The sequence below is a fragment of the Delphinus delphis genome, chromosome 9, assembly GCF_949987515.2.
Source record: "Delphinus delphis chromosome 9, mDelDel1.2, whole genome shotgun sequence".
NCBI classification, from domain to species: domain Eukaryota; kingdom Metazoa; phylum Chordata; class Mammalia; order Artiodactyla; family Delphinidae; genus Delphinus; species Delphinus delphis.
The window spans coordinates 22295366-22314352 of NC_082691.1; the positions used below are offsets into that span (position 1 = coordinate 22295366).

At 40.1% G+C, this 18987-nt stretch overlaps 2 protein-coding genes and 1 pseudogene across 2 annotated transcripts in view; 1 reads left to right on the forward strand and 2 right to left on the reverse strand.

Annotated features, from left to right (window-relative positions):
* Positions 1 to 297: 297 nt before the first annotated feature.
* On the reverse strand, positions 298 to 3974 carry TMEM60 (transmembrane protein 60). Its single transcript, XM_060019857.1, has 2 exons — positions 3793 to 3974; positions 298 to 1166 (listed from the first exon to the last, which is right to left on the reverse strand). Exon 2 carries the CDS (start codon positions 1114 to 1116, stop codon positions 715 to 717), a length of 402 nt encoding a protein of 133 aa, XP_059875840.1. The 5' UTR covers positions 1117 to 1166; positions 3793 to 3974; the 3' UTR covers positions 298 to 714.
* Positions 3975 to 4414: 440 nt separating this feature from the next.
* Positions 4415 to 18987, forward strand: part of PHTF2 (putative homeodomain transcription factor 2) — a 163112-nt gene continuing 148539 nt past the window's right edge. Inside the window, exon 1 of the mRNA XM_060020316.1 lies at positions 4415 to 4524. The gene's annotated coding sequence lies outside the window, so the exon portion shown is untranslated. The remainder of the gene's footprint in view (positions 4525 to 18987) is intronic.
* Positions 14031 to 15043, reverse strand: LOC132430610 (thioredoxin-dependent peroxide reductase, mitochondrial pseudogene; annotated as a pseudogene).

Here is an 18987-nt window from a genome sequence, read left to right on the forward strand (position 1 = left end):
ATTGGTTAAGTACCCTCGTAGGGTGATCTATAATTTATCAAACCAGGACACTTCTAAGAATGAAAGGGGAACTAACTCCCTGAGACCCCAGGACAATAGGCATAAACTGGACTTTCCTGACATAACTGGGATGTATAGTTCCCCTAACATTAGAAAGAGGCAAGCTTCTGCTCTGTTTTAATATGCTACCTCTAGTTTATTTGTTTCAAATAGAAGGCAGAGGTAACAATGAACTTAGCCTAGATAAAAAACTGTCGAACTCTCAGATTCTTTCTGAATGTAAACATGAAGTGGCACCCCTAATTATTTCAGTAACTGTTTTTCCTTCATAATCGAGAAGCACTATTTACTATGGTAGTAATGGGGCCATGATATATTAAACTTCTACCCAAATATGTCGATTAAAAGCTTTATATTTACTTTAAATATTGATCACATACTTAAAACATTATTCAATAGTCAAGTAGAAAAATAAGATCCAAAACAAACTTTATTTACATAGGACAATAAGGGTACTAATAACTCAAATACTGAATAATTAAGTTTTGGGTTGACTAGAAGTCCATGATTCACCACGACTACTTTATGGAAGCAGTATAAAATTACATTTGATATTTTTCTCAGTTCTCTGGCATTCTTCAAGCTTGCAAGGATTCAGAACACTTTAATGATAGCTTGTTGAACAGCAATAAAATGAGATGATGTCCTTAGAAGTCAGTCTCTCACAAAAAAGACGTTATATCCAAGCTCTATCAAAGCCCCAGCCAGTAAGGCCCATAAAGGAATGAAGACATAGGACAGATTCATGGTAGTAAACTGTTCCAGTTTAGCACAGAGTGCAAGGCAGAAGGCTAATTTAAGTAACATTGCAATGAGGTACCAGGCTTTTTTTTTAATATTGTGTGATCCATGTCGAGGGTCAAAGCCAGACTTACATCGCCCAGCCATTTTCACAATCAGCATGACAAGAAGGATAGTATCAAATATCCAGACTGGAATAAATATGAGGAACCAGTTCCAAGGTGCCTTCTCATCCAGTTTCAACACCAACATGATCAAGAAGAGTAATGTGAAAAGCCAGGTGAGTAGTACTCTCTGAGCCAAGGACATTCTCATTTAAACAGTTTAAAGAGGCTGTTGCAGAGTCGAAAAAAGGGAAATATACCCTAAGAGAAGGAAAAAAAGTCAAGATTGTTTTGATACCAGAAAAAAATTTTTCTATTCCTGGTTTACAAAGCTGGCTCTTTCCAGCTTTGTAAAACTGATCTATATTTCTGTTTTGTACTAGTACTGTATGACTGTTACTGGATATGTTCTAATATCTGTGAGGTCTAGTACCTATTTACCATTTTCTTTTCCAGAATATTTTCTACTATTTTGACCTTCCACGTTTTTCAATGCTAAAATCACTAGTTCTTAAAAACTTGGAATTTTGATAGGAATGCATTCATCTATAATACTTAGGTATAAGCACTTATTTAATCTTCACATTATAGGTTTACAGTATGTTCCATACTTACTCACGTTTTTTTATCAACCTTGTGACCAATGGGAAAAGGGTAAATAGAATGGGAAATCAGAAGCCAGGCTGCATGAAGTTGGGTGAGGAGTTAACAGAAGATAATGAAATGCAAACAGTTGACAACATTTTATTCCTTTGAAACATTTGGAGAAAAGAAGATGAAAGGTCAGACATACAATGAGGATGACAAAGGAAGGATCAAGGGCTTCCCTGGTGGCGCAGTGGTTGAGAGTCCGCCTGCCGATGCAGGGGACACGGGTTCGTGCCCCGGTCCGGGAAGATCCCACATGCCGCGGAGCGGTTGTGCCCGTGAGCCATGGCCGCTGAGGCTGAGCGTCCGGAGCCTGTGCTCCGCAACGGGAGAGGCCACAACATTGAGAGGCCCGCGTATCACAAAAAAAAAAAAAAAAAAAAAAAAGAAGGATCAAGAACAAATTTTCAGTAAAGTAGGAATCTAAGTATGATTATAAACAGAGGGAAATAAGCCACTGGGCAGTGATAGATTGAGGATGAGAGAGGACACTTGATGGCAACAGGAAAAGATCAGAAGGTAATGGGTATGGTAACAAAAGCATGGGTGATAGGAGTAAAAATGCAGGAAGATAAGAAACAGGGAAAAGGGGAGGAAGCTGGCTAGATAAATCAAATGCCCTAGACTATCATGTTTTAAGTAATTATATTTTAGAACTAACTTTGATTGCTACATCTCTACTACTTCAAACAGTGGGTGACTGTCATGGTGCAAGAGTATATATCTGTTGCATTTCAATAGTGACCTATGAATCTCCTAGCTCCCTTCTTTCTCTTATACCCATCTGCCTGCACTCAACTTGTTTACTTGGCTGGCAGATACTTCATACTGCACTACGAAAAACAGATGCTTTTGCTCCCAGGAAGGCATTTTCCGTGCTGGTCTCCTTTCCTGGCCAGAGGCTGCCATTGTGGAATGTGGGACTGACTTTGGAAGAAGAGGTGGAGAGGTGCGTACTGATTAGTAACTACAGATGGGTTTCACACTGTAAATTGAATTTGCTCAATTTCCATTTCCAATCGATCTGGCCATTTTTATGGACTTTTAAAAGGTTTACGATAATACAGTTGCTTAAACGTAACTTTTCCATCAGCCAGCCACTGGATGAGTCAAGCTTCATTTTTTCTCGTAAAGAACTGAGTAGCAACTGGTCACAGGAAGGGAGCTGCATTCAACATAGGTACTTGAAGACTGGAGGTGAAAAGGCTGCAAAGAACACAGTCTTGTGGCTACAAGTTCTATTATGTGGGATGCAACAAACTTTTGTATGCACTTTTACTAAAATGCCCTCGATTGGGAAGCACTCTGTTGATATTTAAATGACACTTGAAGGATTATGGATGCTGGGGTTCAGTGATGACCTACAACTCCGATTTCATTAATTTATTAATAAATCTCTGTTAACTTATTATATTTGTTTCCTACTACTACTTTCTTCTTAAAGAAGGGCGGTGGGGGGGGGCAGGGTGGAGGGAGCTGCATACTCCAAAACAAAAATTTGTTCAAGTATTTCTCATTTGAGGTGGTTATTTCTTGCACCTGCAAGATAGTTAAGTATATGCTTATCCATTGTTAAAACCTGCGCTTCCCCTAAATGGCAATCTAAAGGCCCCCTGCCCACAGTTCAACGTCTCGGTACCAGGTGTGTGGGCTTGATCATTTGTCCATGGTGCTTGCCACACCATCTCGCATTTCCCTTCTCTCGCGACTGCCAGTACACTTCCCAGTGAACTCGCCCCATCCCGAAGACAGTTTTGTTTAATGGGCCCCCAATACAGAGCTATTCTAAACAATGAGTCACTTTCTAAAGGCTCCTGCTGCAAAAGCCTTGGCCAACCTGACCGTCCTTCAAAGGAACAGCGTTGTGCTTACACTTACCTGATTTTCGGGCCTACTTGTCTCAGAACTTCAGGGCGTTCCTAAACTATCCTTGCCCTTCGTCTTCGAATGCCGACGGTCCGCCAACGGTGCCCTATCCGGACTCCCCCCATTCTGCACTGTGGGACCAGTACATTCTGGAGTTGAACGCAGTTCTTGTACAATATGATCCACAATGCAAACAGAATCCCGGTGCCAAGAGGTGTATGTGCGTTTGGGACCGGGAGTGTGAGGGGGTGAGGGGATGAGGGACGGCGACACGGCCCACGGAAGCATCTGGAGGCCAGGGCACCGGGGGGTGGGGGGCGCGGGGGGCGAGTGCACTTCGGAGGATGCCGGCTCGTTGGAGCCCCGAACTCACCTGGCAGCGCCGCTGGCTGGAGAGCGCAGAGGGGCGCGAAGATTAGGAAATTCGCCAGTTTGGATCCTTGGCCTTTTCCACCACGCTTTTTCCCCCATTAAATCCAGAATCCGTCACATGATAATCAAGAAAAAGACCTCAGTTCCGCCTCTCCAAACAACCACAGTGGAACCTCTCTCAGGTCTACCTCGGGGCCGCGCCCACATCCGGGGCAGGGTCTCACCGCCCTGGGCTTACCCTATAGGTAGAGAGAACGCCAATCTGGGTTCAGAGGCCCCCTTCCCTGCGGTAATTGGACCATTTGGCCGCCAGTGCCAACCAACCGACTTTTCCGTGCGATCGGGTTTGTCAAAAAGGCGGCAATAAAAGAAGCCAGTAGGCCCGCCTCTCTACTGCTACGGGCTAGGAGGAAAGTCAGTCTAAGCATAGCCGGGAGCGTCCGCGGTCCCATTGGGCGCACAGATGCCAATCAGACTTGCCAGCGCTCCGCCCCGCCTCCGCGGGGCGCCCCGCCCCTCCCCTCGCTCTCCCAGTCAGCGCGCGGAGACTGCAGGCTCCGGCGCCAAATCCTGCGGGAGAGGGGGTGGGGCGACGGCTCTGGAGGCAGTGCGCCCGCGGGTTGCTTCGTTGTGGCTCGTCAGGCTCCCGTGGCGGCGGCGGCGGCGGCGTTTGCCTCGGTGTCTCCCGCGCGCACTCCAGCCGCCTCCTAGCGGCGCGGCGCCCTTTCCTACGGTAAGAACCGGCATCACCTCCGCGCTGAGGCGGGCCGCGTGGAGGTCGTTGGGTTCTGACAGAAGCGGAGGATGAAGCTGGACGAGGGAGGAGAAGAGCGGCGGGTGGTATGGAGGTGGGGGGTGTGGGGGCATCGCGTAGTCCTCCCGGCCCGTGACTTCCTCGGCAGCCGCCGGCACCTGCGCTCCGGGACGCTATCATTTGGCCGGTGGCGGAGGCTCAGCCTCCCTCCTCCCGAACCCGCGCTGTCCTCGAGCCTTGATGGTGATGGGCCGAAGCCCAGCGCCGCCTCCCGCCCCTCCGCCCCCTCCCAAGTCTCCTCTCCTTCGCTTCCTTCCCCTGGCGCTATGTTTGGGGCGCGTCGGGTCCTGGAGGGAGTGCGGGGTCATCGGGTGGCCGAGCCGGGGTCGGCGGGGAGCGGCCAGCTAGCAGTCGGAGGAGCGGGCTCGGGAGGAGGGGGCGACCCTGCGCGCGCTGGACGCCGACTGGAGGGGGTCGCTGCCCTGCTCCCACTGAGCGGGCAACAGTTTAGTTTTCTGATTCCAGCACTGACTGCGGAGCTGGCGCTGAAATCCTTGGCATGGGCCTTAAAGGGATATTTCTTGTCTGGAAACAATGCCGCGGTCCATCAGCGTGCTTCACCTTTTCTTATTTTTATCTGCCTGATGTTGACAGCCAGTGTTCTGGTATTGTTCCTTCGAGTCATGGCTTTCTAACGCAACACCTCCTTGTAGAACTTAAGAGATTATTCTGTCACTAATCTGTCACCCTTTTAATTTTTAGCCCGGCCAAAAAAGGCCCTGCTTTATAACAACATATACTGTCTAGGGAAGTACAGAATCTGGAACAATTTATTAATCTCTGTATCTACATACCAAGTAATTTTAAAATTCGTGGTGAATGTGTTAGGTATTTTGTTATTCACACTTGCTCACTTTGTTAATGGTATATTCTGTTTACTTTGAGATTGGTTGTTATTTATGGTACTTTGATTTTAGAGCTTTTGGTTAGCTTTAGCCAACTAAGCATTTGAAGATTTTTCTTTTTTTTTCCCCTTTGAGACTGGTTATAGCCTTAGTGTTTGCTCTTGTTTCTAGGGATTATGTATTTTTAAAAACTTTTTTCTCCAAAACTGGGCTTTTTCATAGATTTTTAAAATTTTAAGGGGGAATTCTGATAATTTGGAAACTAGGCACTTTAGCCTAAAGAGCCGTAAAATAGCATAACAATATAAAATCCTAACTTTTTGGAGTAAGGGTTGGTAAGTTTAAGAGAAGGAAATGGGTATCCTCTGTCAGGTGTAGTGGCTTAGCCTCTAGATTCCAGACCAATATGGAGGTGTGGTGAGAATGAGCCATGCCTGAGACCAGACACAGGTGGTTCCAGGAGCGTTTTCTTGCAGGGGAAATAGCCTGCCTCTCACACAGGTTAGTTGTGTTCCTGCATCAGGTAGTATTAAGTTAGGTGGTAGTAAAATAGGAAGTGTCTGTGTTCCAATTTTCAAACTTGCTGGTAGGGCTTGAAAATGTGGTGAACAAATAAAATATAGTATACAGTGGGGGCACTCTTGCATAGTCAAGCCTCCAAGAATAAACTTTTTTTGAGTCCAGACTGGCACTGGACAGTTGGCCCTAAAAGTCAAGTAAGTGACCTGAGCAATTTTTAAACCATGAACCTTTTTGGCTAGTCCATTTCATTCAAAATTGCAAGGAAATTTTTTTTAAAGTTTTTATTGGAGTATAGTTGATTTACAGTGTTGTGTTAGTTTCAGGTGTACAGGAAAGTGAATCAGTTATACATATAGCCACTCTTTTTTAGATTCTTTTCCTATATAGGCCATTACAGAGTATTGAGTAGAGTTCCCTGTGGTACATAATAGGTCCTTATTAGCTATCTATTTTATATATAGTAGTGTGTATATGTCAATCCCAGTCTTCCAATATACACCCCCTGGTAAACATAAGTTTGTTTTCCACATCTGTAACTCTATTTCTCTTTTGTAGATAAGTTCATTTGTACCCTTTTTTAAGATTCCACGTATAAGCGGTATCATGTGATATTTATCTTGTCTGACTTAACTTCACTAAGTACAATAATCTCTAGGTCCATCCATGTTGCTGCAAGTGGCATTATTTTATTCTTTATTATGGCTGAGTAATATCAAGATTATAAGGAATTTGTACTGAAAAAGGCTACACTAGACTGAGCCGAAGAAAATTTAGGGTAGCACGTAGGAAAAGATGAGGATTGTCTATGTTACCTCATTTAATCCTTTTAATCCTAGGAGGTAGCTACTGTGATTACTGTCCTCCCATGAGTTAATGTAGGTTAACTCATGTGTTCAAGATTTCTCAGCTAATAAGTTGGTGGAGGTGGAATTTACATCTAATCAATCTGATTACAAAGCTTATATTCCAAGCTGTTGTGCTTTCCCATCACAGTAAAAATGGCTTCATAGAGATTTGGTTGAAGGAGAGTAATCAATGGAAAATAATGCTGCAAAACCATAAACTGAATATTCAGTAACGCTTTGAGATCGTTGTATAATAGGCTCTGTTGAGTGTTGCTGGGAGGTAAGGATGGAGTAACCTTCCCTGTCTTTGAGGAACATCCCTGTAGTGGGAGAGAGAGATATTTGAACGAATAATGGTAACACAATGCAGTATATACTATAAGAGAGTGCCGTAGAGTGTGTGGTTTCATGGAAAGAGAATTCAGTTAAAATTCAGACAGACCAGCGTTTGAATTCCTGTTTTGATTTGTGACCTTGAACATGATACCAAACCTTTTTCATCTTTAGTTTCCTTATCTGTTAAGTGGAGAGAATAATGTTTCAAAGGGGAGTATTAGTATTAAACAAAATATGTAAAGTATTGTCACATTGGTAAGCCCTGAATAAAGAAGAAGGAAAAAATAAATTGAACAGAGTTGAGAAGGGGTTGGAGGTTTAGCAGGGAGCTATCTCTGGAACCTAAAAATGTGACTGATAATTTTGATTAGTGGGGAGGGAAGGCATCAAACACAGAACACACAGAACTGGGGGCAGGAGAACCGGAATATGGATTGTTGAGGGAATGGCAAGTAATTGTGGCTCTGTATAGAAAGTATTTTTGAAGGCCAAATTTAAATGATAATTGTATAGAAATGTGGCTGGACAATTTTAGTGGTTATAAATTGCATACTTAGATACTGAAATTATAGGAATATCTCAAGAGTTTGTGCATTGTTACATTTTTATTTAATATTTACCTTTGAATACTTATTTTCCCTACTGTCAGTTAAAATTTCATTTCCAAACATGTTCAGGCAAGCAACTATTTCATTATTTCATTGGGATACTTCATTCTAAGCTGTAAAAGAAGACTAAGGCAATTGCACCAAATTTGTGAGGTGTGTTTTGGGATTATTTAAAAAAGAAGAATCTTGGGAATTCCCTGGAGGTCCAATGGTTAGGACTCCGTGCTTCCACTGCAGAGGCCCTGGGTTCAATCCCTAGTTGAGAACTAAGATCTGCAGGATGCATGGCTCGGCCAAAAAAATTAAAGTAAGGTAAAGTAAAGAAGAGTCTTAAGTGATTGATTGCCTTCCCTTAACCACCCCCCCTTACCTACTCTATTGCCATATAGAGTCAGTATTGCAAACTACCCTTTGCATATGTATACCCTTTGACTGTCTTTTCTGAACTGAAACTTGAGATGTGACTGTTGGACAGAATGTTTTAAATTGAGACTGTCCTTGAAAAATCTAAGAAAAAGTCCCATGGTTACGTCTTCCCCTCGGGTTAGCACAGAACCGTAAATACTCCCATTGGATTTATTTATTTATTTATTTATTTATTTTTAACATCTTTATTGGAGTATAATTGCTTTACAATGTTGTGTTAGTTTCTGCTGTATAACAAAGTGAATCAGCTATACGTATACATATATTGCCACATCTCCTCCCTCTTGCGTCTCCCTCCCACCCTCCCTATCCCACACCTCTAGGTGGTCACAAAGCACCGAGCTCCTCTCCCTGTGCTATGTGGCTGCTTGCCACTAGCTATCTATTTTACATTTGGTAGTGTGTATATGTCAGTGCTACTCTTTCACTTTGTTCCAGCTTACCCTTCCCCCTCCCTATGTCCTCAAGTCGATTCTCTACATCTGAGTCTTTATTCCTTTCCTGCCGTTAGGTTCATCAGAACCATTTTTTTTTAGATTCCATATATGTCACATTGGATTTATAAATGTGGATCCCTTTATAACCAGAATCATATGACTAAGTTGAAAATATTAAGTGACATTTAGGAAAGCTGCATTTTTAGTCCCAACTTGTTAGCTTCATGTAAATTACTAAAATGACACAAAATAATAGAGGTGAGTTTTCAGATGAGAAAAAAAAATTACTTCCTAGAACAGGTAATTTTAGAGGACTAGGAAAGAAAATATGCTGGACTTCATTTTGAACAGGAACTAAAGCAGGAAATGGCGGTGCCTGAACCACAACCTGATAATAATCGTAACATGATTAAATTTGACATTTAATGAGAGGAAGTAAAGGCAAAAAAAGTGTACTGTATGCAGCTTTCCAGTTTCAAAAACAGTAGGGGAAGGGACTATTAAAAGTGTATCTACAGAAAGTTTGAAGACATGTAGTAGGCACTCATGTTTGTTTCATGAATGAAAGCACCTTAGTCATACATTCAGTAAAATGTCTCTTACAGGTAGCAAAAAGCTTATGAAAGTTATGTGGCACAAGTTTTGGTGCTCTACAGACCTAGGTTCAAGTTTCAATTCTACAGTCCACCAGTCTTCTAACTTTGGGCTCATTATGTAATCTTTTCTTTTTAAAAAAAAATTTTATTTATTACTTTTGGCTGCGTTGGGTCTTCGTTGCTGCGCGTGGGGCTACTCTTTGTTGTGGTGCGTGGGCTTCTTATTGTGGTGGCTTTTCTTGTTGAGCATGGGCTCTAGGCACATGGGCTTCAGTATTTGTGGCACGCAGGCTTCAGTAGTTCTGGCTGTTGGGCTCTAGAGGGCAAGCTCAGTAGTTGTGGCTCGCGGGCTTAGTTGCTTGGCGACACGTGGGATCTTCCTGGACCAGGGCTCGAACCCGTGTCCCCTGCATAGCCAGGCGGATTCTTCACCATTGCGCCACCAGGGAGTCCCCTCATTATGTAATCTTTTTGATGCTCAGTTTTATCTAATCATAAAATGGGGATATCTACTTTGCAAGATTTTGAAAACTAAATGAGCTAATATATGTGAAGCACTTGATTCATTGCCTGGCTTATAAGACTTGCTCAAAAAAAAAAAAGATTGCTGCAATTGTTCAACTAAGTTGAGCAGGTATACTTTTTAAAAAAATACAATTCTCAAATAGAGTAAGGAAAGGCCGAAAATGGCAAACAAAGAAAACCTTAAAAGGAGGCAATGGATGTTACATAGGTAACAGGCAGTGTTGAATAAAGAATTGAATCATTGCAGCCACATACAACAAAAAAAGGGAAAAGATAGGGAGCGAGCTTCACGTTCTCAATTTTTTTTCTGAAGAAAGGAGGTCAGACTCATTAAACCAAATAGAGCAAATAAATAGGGTTTTGCTTTTCGAAATGACAGTAAAAAGATCACTGAAATTGGGTCTCTTGTACTGTGAATTAAGTATATAGGGAAAGGGACTTATCTTCTCAACTCTTTTAACTACCTTCTTACTCCTCAAGTTCTTTTAACAGAGAAAAGCCATTGTGCAGTTAATTGTACAGTTACAGAGAAGGCTTTAATTGCAAGTAATCCTGGTAGATAGAGCAGCTTAATTTACACAGATCCCCTAAATGTTGATTCTATGTATTAATCACATTGCCTACCAATCTACCTTTTGGTCACTGAATGTCTAAATGTACCATATGTTGAAAAATTAAACATATCTTCTTGTTCTCCGCTTGTATTCCCTGTTTTAATGAATGGTTCTGATGTTCAAGCCAAGAATCATGGAACATCCTTACTCTTTTACTCCCCATACCTTTCATGTCCAATCCATCACTGCATCTGATTATTCTCTCTACTAATTATCTATCTTTTAATCATGCCCTATCCCAACACCTACCCCAAGTTAAAATACAAACGCTCATTGCCCACAACTAGAGAAAGCCCGCGTGCAGCAACGAAGACCCAACGCAGCCAAAGAAAAACATTAAATAAATAAATAAATAAATTTAAGAAATGCTCATTGCCACTGACTTATTTCATGCCCTCATCATTTCCTTATTGTCACTAGTCTCTACTTTTTTTTTCTGGCCGCGCGGCATATGGGATCTTAGTTCTCCCGCCAGGGATGGAATGTGAGCCCCCTGCAGTGGAAGCATAGAGTCTTAACCACTGGACCTCCAGGGAAGTCCCAGGTCTCTTTACTTTTAGTTTAGCCTCGTACTAACCAGTTCTCTACACAGCTTCCTTCCAGAATGATTTTGTTGAAATACTAACATAACCATATCAAACTTATATATCCATAGTGCCTGCACATGATAGTTAATAAATACTTGGTCTCTCCATGTATCTTAAACTTAAGACAATATTAAATGACTTGCATACTTATGCCTGGAGTTTTCTTTATGGGAAAGATTTTAACTACAAATTCAATTTCTTTAATAGACAAAGGGTTTTTTATTTCTTTTTGAGTGAGCATCTATTATCATTTGTATCTTTCAAGGAATTTGTCAATTTAATCTAAGTTGTTAAATTCATGGACATAAAATTGTTCATAATATTCCTTTATTATCTTCTTAATATCTGTAAGATTTGTAGCAATGTCCCCTTTCTCATTCCTGACTGTAAATTTGTGTGTTTTCTCATTTTTTTCCTGTTCAATCTGACTAGAAGTTTGTCTGTTTTATTGATACTCTCAAGAACCAGGTTTTGGTTTTCTTTATTGGTTTTGTGTTCTCAATTTCAATAATTTCTCTTCTTTATTATTTCCATTTTGCTATTTACTTTGCATTTTATTTACTCTTGATTTGCTAGAATCTTAAAATGTAAACTTAATTTGTTAATTTATTGTCTTCTAGTATAAATGTTTAATGCTATAAAATTCCCTTCTAAATAGTGCTTTGGTGGCATCTCAAGTGTTGATATGTCGTGTTGTCATTTTTGTTCAATTCAAAAATCCTTGCTGATTTTGTGATTTCTTTGTTGACCCTATTGGTTATTTAAAGGTATGTACCCAAGTCTTCCAATATTTGGGGATTTTTCAGATGTTGATTTCTGATTTAATTTCACTGTGGTCAGAGAACATACGTTGTGTGATTTGAATTGTTTTGAATTTATTGAGACTTGTTTTATGGCCCAGAATATAGTCTCTCTTGGTAAATGATTCATGTGCACTTGAAAAGAATGTTGGGTGGAGTGTTCTATAAATGTCAGATCAAGTTGATTGATAGATTTTTTCAGATCTTTTCTATCCTTACATATTTTATGTCTGCTCGTTCTCTCAATTTTTAAAAATAATTTTATTTATTTATTTATTTATGGTTGTGTCAGGTATGAGTCGTGGCACGTGGGATCTTCGTTGCGGCAGGCGGGCTTCTCTCTAGTTGTGGTGTGTTCCAGAACGTGCGGGCTCAGTAGTTGAGGTGCACAGGCTCTGTAGTTGTGGCTCACAGGCTCCAGAGCGTGTGGGCTCTGTAGTTGCAACACGCAGGCTCAGTAGTTACAGCACCTGGGCTTAGTTGCCCTGTGGCATGTGGGATCTTAGTTCTCTGACCAGGGATCTAACCAGCATCCCCTGCAATGGAAGATGGATTCTTAGGCACTGGGCCATCAGGGAAGTCCCTGTTCTCTCAGTTTTTGAGAGAAGGGTGTTGAAATCTCTGACATAACTGTGGACTTGCCAATTTCTCCTTGCAGTTTGATCAGTTTGGCTTCATATATTTTGAAGTTCTGTTACTAGACACATACATATTTAGGATTGGTATCATCTTTTGATGAATTGGATCTCTTTATCATTGTGAAATGGCCCTCTTGTAATATGCTTTTCTCTAAAGTCTACTTTATCAGTATTGCCACTCCAGCTTTCTTTTGATTAGTGTTAGTGTGATATATCTTTTTACATTTTTTAACTTTTTACCTACTTGTGTGTTTGTATTTAAAGCGGATTTCTGGTATATAGCATATAGTTTGTCCTTTTTTTTGTTTTGTTTTCTTTTAAATCCAGCATCCTAATCTCTGCCTTTTAATATAGACTATTTACATTTAATATGATTATTGATTTTGATGGGTTTAAATCTACCATCTTGCTATGTGTTTATTTGTGCAGTCGGTTCTTGTTCCTTTTTTCTTTGTCTTCTTTAGTATTATTGGAGTATTTTTTTTATGACTGTCCCCTTTATTGGAGTATTAATTATCTATAGCTCTTTTTTTTTTTTTTACTGCCTGTCTGTAGTGGCTGTATACATCTTTAACTTATCACATCTACTTTGAGTAAAACACAGCTTTTTATATCATATAAGAACCTTGTAACAGTATACTTCCATATTCCCTTCTCAGCCTTTGTACTATTGTCATACATTTTGCTTTTACATATGTTATAAATTCCACAATATAGTTCTACTTTTTTAGCTTTAAATGGTCATTTGTCTTTCAAAGGGGTTAAAAATATTTTTTTTGTTTTTTTTTTTTAGAAAAAATGCTCTTAAATTTACCCACATATTTACCATTTTCAAGGCTCTTCATTCCTTTGGAATTCTTTTTTCATCTGGTATCATTTTCCTTCTTCCTGAAAGACTTCCTTTAGTATTTATTGTAATGCTGTACTACTGATGAAATTTTTTCAGCTTTTGTATATGTGAAAAAAAATATGTATATATATATATTTTTTTATATTTTTTACATTGAACACTTCAGGAAAGAAAATAATTAAGTGATGATTCAAATGCATGAATGATTCAAATTCAAAATGCAATCCCTGGATTCAATAAATATCCTTTATAATTATACCCAGTCAATATTAGAAATGTATATAGGCACTAAGTCAGCTAACAAAATAAGTAAAATAACTATATAAAGTATAAATTTCAGGACTGGGGAACATGCATGATCAGTTAAGTCACTTTGCCACTGTAGGTGCTTTTTAAAAAACATGATTCACATTTGCTTCAATCACATACACATTCATTGCAGGTGTTTCCCACCCCACCCCCCGGCCACACTGCATGGTATGTGGGATCTTAGTTCCCTGACCAGGGATTGAACCTGTGCCCCCTGCATTGGAAGCACAAAGTCTTAACCACTGGACCACTAGGGAAGTCCTGCAAGTGTTAAATTGGACCATTGATGCCAACAACTTAAAACTATGATCTTAAAAGAAAATTCAGTTTAATACAAAGAAACACAAGAAGAAAATCTCAGGACCCTTGATCAGAAGTTTTGATGCCTGTCATACTACTCTGGTGTATACAAAGGTTCAAGTAAGGCTGAGAAAGAAGAATTGTTTCCTTTTCCCTTTGAAGACACGATACAAGAAACAGAGGAATTGCACATTCTATAGCAACTAGCTATCCGTCCATACACTGCCAATAAAGGACTCCTTACATTAGTAACTAACCAAGTTTTAAAAGCCTTGGCCAGTGTTACAAAAACAGAACGTTTAGAGTAATATTTACGAATACAAGCATAATTGTTTTTTTGCCTTCTCTAAGTAATAATCTTTGAAATGCTAAAAGTGAGTTCCAGCTGTGGTTCTTTTCTGGCGTGGGGAGCTGCAGGTGCACATGGGATGGTCTACTGATTTACCTTCTCACAGTATTCTTTGGAAGCAGTTGGATGGGGCTTGATTGTAGGAGAATCTGGGGTCCATTTGGCTGGGCAGACTTCTTCATGGGTTTCCACAAACTGAAATGCCTCCACCAAGCGGAGGGTCTCTTCCATGCTTCAGCCCACTGGGAGATCATTGACGCTCAAATGCTTGATGACTCATTGGGGTCAATTATGAAGAGACGTCGTAGTGCAAGGCCAGGACCTGCTAACAGCACACTGTAGTCTCGGGAAATCTGTTTAGTCAGATCTGACAAGAGTGTGATTTGCATGTGGCCCAAACCGCCATTCTTCCTTGGTGTTTACCCAGGCCAGGTGGGAGAAGTGGGAATCCACTGACACTGTAACGATTTCACAGTTCACATTGTGAAATTCATTGGCTTTGTCACTGAAAGCAATAATTTCTGTAGGACACACAAAGGTGAAATCCAAAGGATAGAAGAAGAGCCCTAAATATTTCCACTTAAAGTCATCAAGGCTTATTTCTTTGAACTCTCCATTGACAACAGCTGTACCCTTAAAATAGGGCGCATGCTGGGTGATGACAGGGGCATGGTATGAGGAACTGGTGCTAAAGGTGAATTTTGCTTGACCAGAACCAGACGCAATGCATTTGTCAAGCACGTTCTTCAAGAAGCAGCAGGCCTAAGGGCTGCAGCAGAAATGCCCCAAGGAATGGCACTCACGTGTTGGACAAGCGAAGTCTGGAGCAACCTTCCTGCCGTGGCTGCCATCTTAAGGGTGCATGGAACCCGCGGGGCAGACAGAGAAGCAGAGAGCTGAAAAAATATTTTTGACTTTATTTTTGAAATATATTTTTGCTGGGTATAGAATTTTAGATTGACACTTTTTTTCTTTCAGAACTTTAACGATACTGCACCAGTGTCTTCTCATTGCATTTTTCCAATATGAAATCTACTGTTATCCTTATTTCTTTATATTGAAAGTGTTTTTTTTTTCCCCCCGGCTGCTTTTTAAGATGATCTCTCTACCATTGGTTTTAAGCACTTTTATTATGATGTGCCTACGATGTGTTTTATGTTTCTTATGCTTGGGGTTTGTTGAGCTTCTTGGTTTGTAGATTTACCATTTTCATCAGATGTAGAAAAAGTTTGTCCATTATTTCTTTAAATAGTTTTTCTGTGTTTCTTCACTCCTCTCATTCTGGTACTCCAGTTACGCATATATTATGCCACTTGATATTGTCCCACAGCTAACTGATGCTCTGTTCATTTTTTTAAAATATTTTTTTCACTCCTTGTTTCAACTTGGATAATGTCTCCTGCTCTGTCCTCAAGATTAGTAATCTTCTTTTCAGTTTCTGATCTGCTGTTATCTCATCCAGTGTATTTTTCTTCTTAGACATTTTATTTTTCATTTCTGTAAGTTTGATTTGAATTTTGTCTATATCTTACATATTTCTCCTTTACATGTTCAATCTTTCTTCTGTCTTTTAAAAAAAATATATTTATTTATTTATCTGGTTGCGCCCAGTCTTGGTTGTGGCAGGCAGGCTCCTTAGTTGTGGCTTGCTGGCTTCTTAGTTGCAGCACATGGGCTTCTTAGTTGTGGCATGCAAACTCTTAGTTGTGGCATGTATGTGGGATCTAGTTCCCTGACCAAGGATTGAACCCGGGCTCCCTGCATTGGGAGCATGGAGTCTTATCAACTGCGCCACCAGGGAAGTCCCTCTTCTCCTTTCTTGAATACAGTTAACCTTTGAATGATGTGGGCGTTAGGGGTGCTGACTGTTCACACAGTTGAAAATCTGTGTATAACTTTATAGTTGGCCCTCCACATCCATGGTTCTGCATCTGCAGATTCAACCAATCATATAGATCATGTATTATTGTAGTATGTTTTTATTTTTTAAAAAATCTGTGTATAAGTGGAACTGCACAGTTCAGACTGTTGTTCAAGGGTCACCTGTAGAGTCTATACTAGCCGAGTTTTCAAAAAATTGTGGTAAATAATACATAACATAAAATTTATCATCTTAATAATTTTTTAAGTATATAGTTCAGTAGTGTTAATTACATTAATATTGTTGTGAAACAGCTCTCCAGAACTTCTTCATCTTGCAAATCTGAAACTCTGTATCCATTCAACAACAACTACTGTTTACTCCTTCCCTCATTCCCTGGAAGACATTCTTCTGTTTTCTGTCTCTGTGAATTCAACTATGCTAGGTACTTCAGATAAATGGAATAATACAGCCTTGGTCTTTTTGTGACTGGCTTATTTCACTTAGTGTAATATCCTCAAGATTCATCCATGTTGTGGCATGTGGCAGGATTTCCTTTAAGGCTGAATAATATTCTGTTGTATAATTTTCTTTATTCATTCACCCATTGGTGGACATGTGAGTTACTTTAATCTCTTTGCTATTGTGAATAGTGCTTCTGTGAACATGGGTATGCAGATAATGTCTTCAAGACCATGCTTTCACTTCTTTTGGGTATATACCCAGAAGTGAGATTGCTGGATCATATGGTAGTTCTATTTTCAATTTTTTGAGAAACTTCCATACTATTTTCTATAGTGATTGCACCACTTCACCATTGCACTAACAGTGCACAAGGGTTCCAGTTTTTTCACATCATGTTAACACTCGTTATTTTCTGTTTTGTTGATAGTAGCCATCATAATGGGTATAAAGTGATATCTCATTATGGTTTTAATTTGTATTTCCCTAATGATTAGCGATGTTGAGCATCTTTTCATGTGCTTGCTGCCCATTTGTATATCATCTTTGGAGAAATGTCTATTCAAGTCATTTGCCCTTTTTTTTTTTGCGGTACGCGGGCCTCTCACTGTTGTGGCCTCTCCCGCTGCGGAGCACAGGCTCCGGACGCGCAGGCTCAGTGGCCATGGCTTACGGGCCCAGCCGCTCCGCGGCACATGGGATCCTCCCGGACTGGGGCACGAACCCGTGTCCCCCACATCGGCAGGCAGACTCTCAACCACTGCGCCACCAGGGAAGCCCCATTTGCCCATTTTTAAATTGAGGTATTTGATATTTTGTTAAGTTGTAGTTCTTTATATATTCTGAATATTAACCCCTTATCACATACATAGTTTGCAAATATTTCCTCCCATTCCGTAGGTTACCTTTTCACTCAATTGATTGTATCCTTTGATGCACAAAAGTTTTTAAGTTTGATTTAGTCCCATTTGTGTATTTTTGCTTTTATTTTCTGTTCTTTAGGTGTCACAACCAAATAAATCACTGCCAAGTACAATGTCATGAAGTTTAACCCTACATTTTCTCCTATGAGTTTTATAGTTTTAGGTTTTACTCTTAGGTCTTTAATCCACTTTGAGTTAATTTTTATATAAGATAAGGGTCCACCTTCATTCTTTTGCATGTGGATATCCATTTTTTCTGCGCACAAGTTGTTGAAGAGGCTGTCCTTTCCCCATTGAGTGGGGTCTTAGCATTCTTGTCAAAGATTATTTGACCATATATGCAAGGGTTTATTTCTGGACTCTGTTCTGTCCCATTCGTCTATTTGTCCTTATGCCAGTACTATGCTGTTTTGATTACCATAGCCTTGTAATATGTTTTGAAATCAGAAAGTGTGACTCCTCCAATTTGTTGTTCTTTTACAAAATTATTTTGGCTATCTGCGGTCCCTCAAGATTCCAAATGAATTTCAGGATGAATTTTTCTGTTTCTTCAAAAAATGCCATTGGAATTTTGATAGAGATTGCATTGAATCTGTAGATTGCTTTGGGTATGGACATCTTAATAATATTAAGTTTTCCAATCAGGAACATGGGTTTCTTTCCATTTCTGTGTGTGTGCATGCATGTGTGTGAATGTATACATGTACATACATATACATACACATAAGGTGTATGTACACATGCACAGTATTTTGTATATAATAGCTGTTTTAATCATAGCACTTTTGTCATTTCTGGATTCGCTTCTTGTAACTGATTTTTCTCCTCATTATGGGTAGTATTTTCCTTTTTCTTTACATGCCTGCTAAGTTTTGTTTGGATGCCAGACATTGTGAATTTTGTTGTTTGGAGCTGTCTTTTCTTTGTATTCTTATAAATATTCTGAGCTTTGTTTTGGAACACAGTTATGTTATTAGAAACAGTTCTTCAAGGCATGCTTTTAAAGCTTTGTTAGATGAGTCCTGAGCATCCTTTAGTACAAGGCTAATTTAGCCTTATTACTGGGGCACTGCCCTTCTCAGTATTCTAGCTGTTGCCCATTATTACAGGATTTTTCCACTCTAGCTGTGAACTCTTACCATCCCTGTGTGAACTTTGGTAATTGTTATGCCAGCTCCTTTCTGGTGGTTCTATTCCTGGCTTTAGGTAGTTTATCTTCATAAGTGTGCTGATCAACAATAATCAGCTGAAGACTCAGTGGGAATCCTCTTCAAAGCTCCAGAGCTCTTTTGTGCTCTTCTCTCCTCTCTGGTACTTTGCCCCGAGAACTCTAGTTGTTTTGCTGTCCTCGAATGCTCAAATCGGTCCTCTCAACTTGGGGAGACTGTCAGGCTCTGGTTTTCCCCTCCTAGCACTGTGTCCTGGAAACTCTACAGGCAGTACTATTAGGAAATAATAGGGCTCACTTTTTTGTTTCCTTTTTCAAAGATTATTGTCTTGCACAGCCTGTTGTCCAATGTCTGAAAAGATTTCACGTATTTTGTCCTTT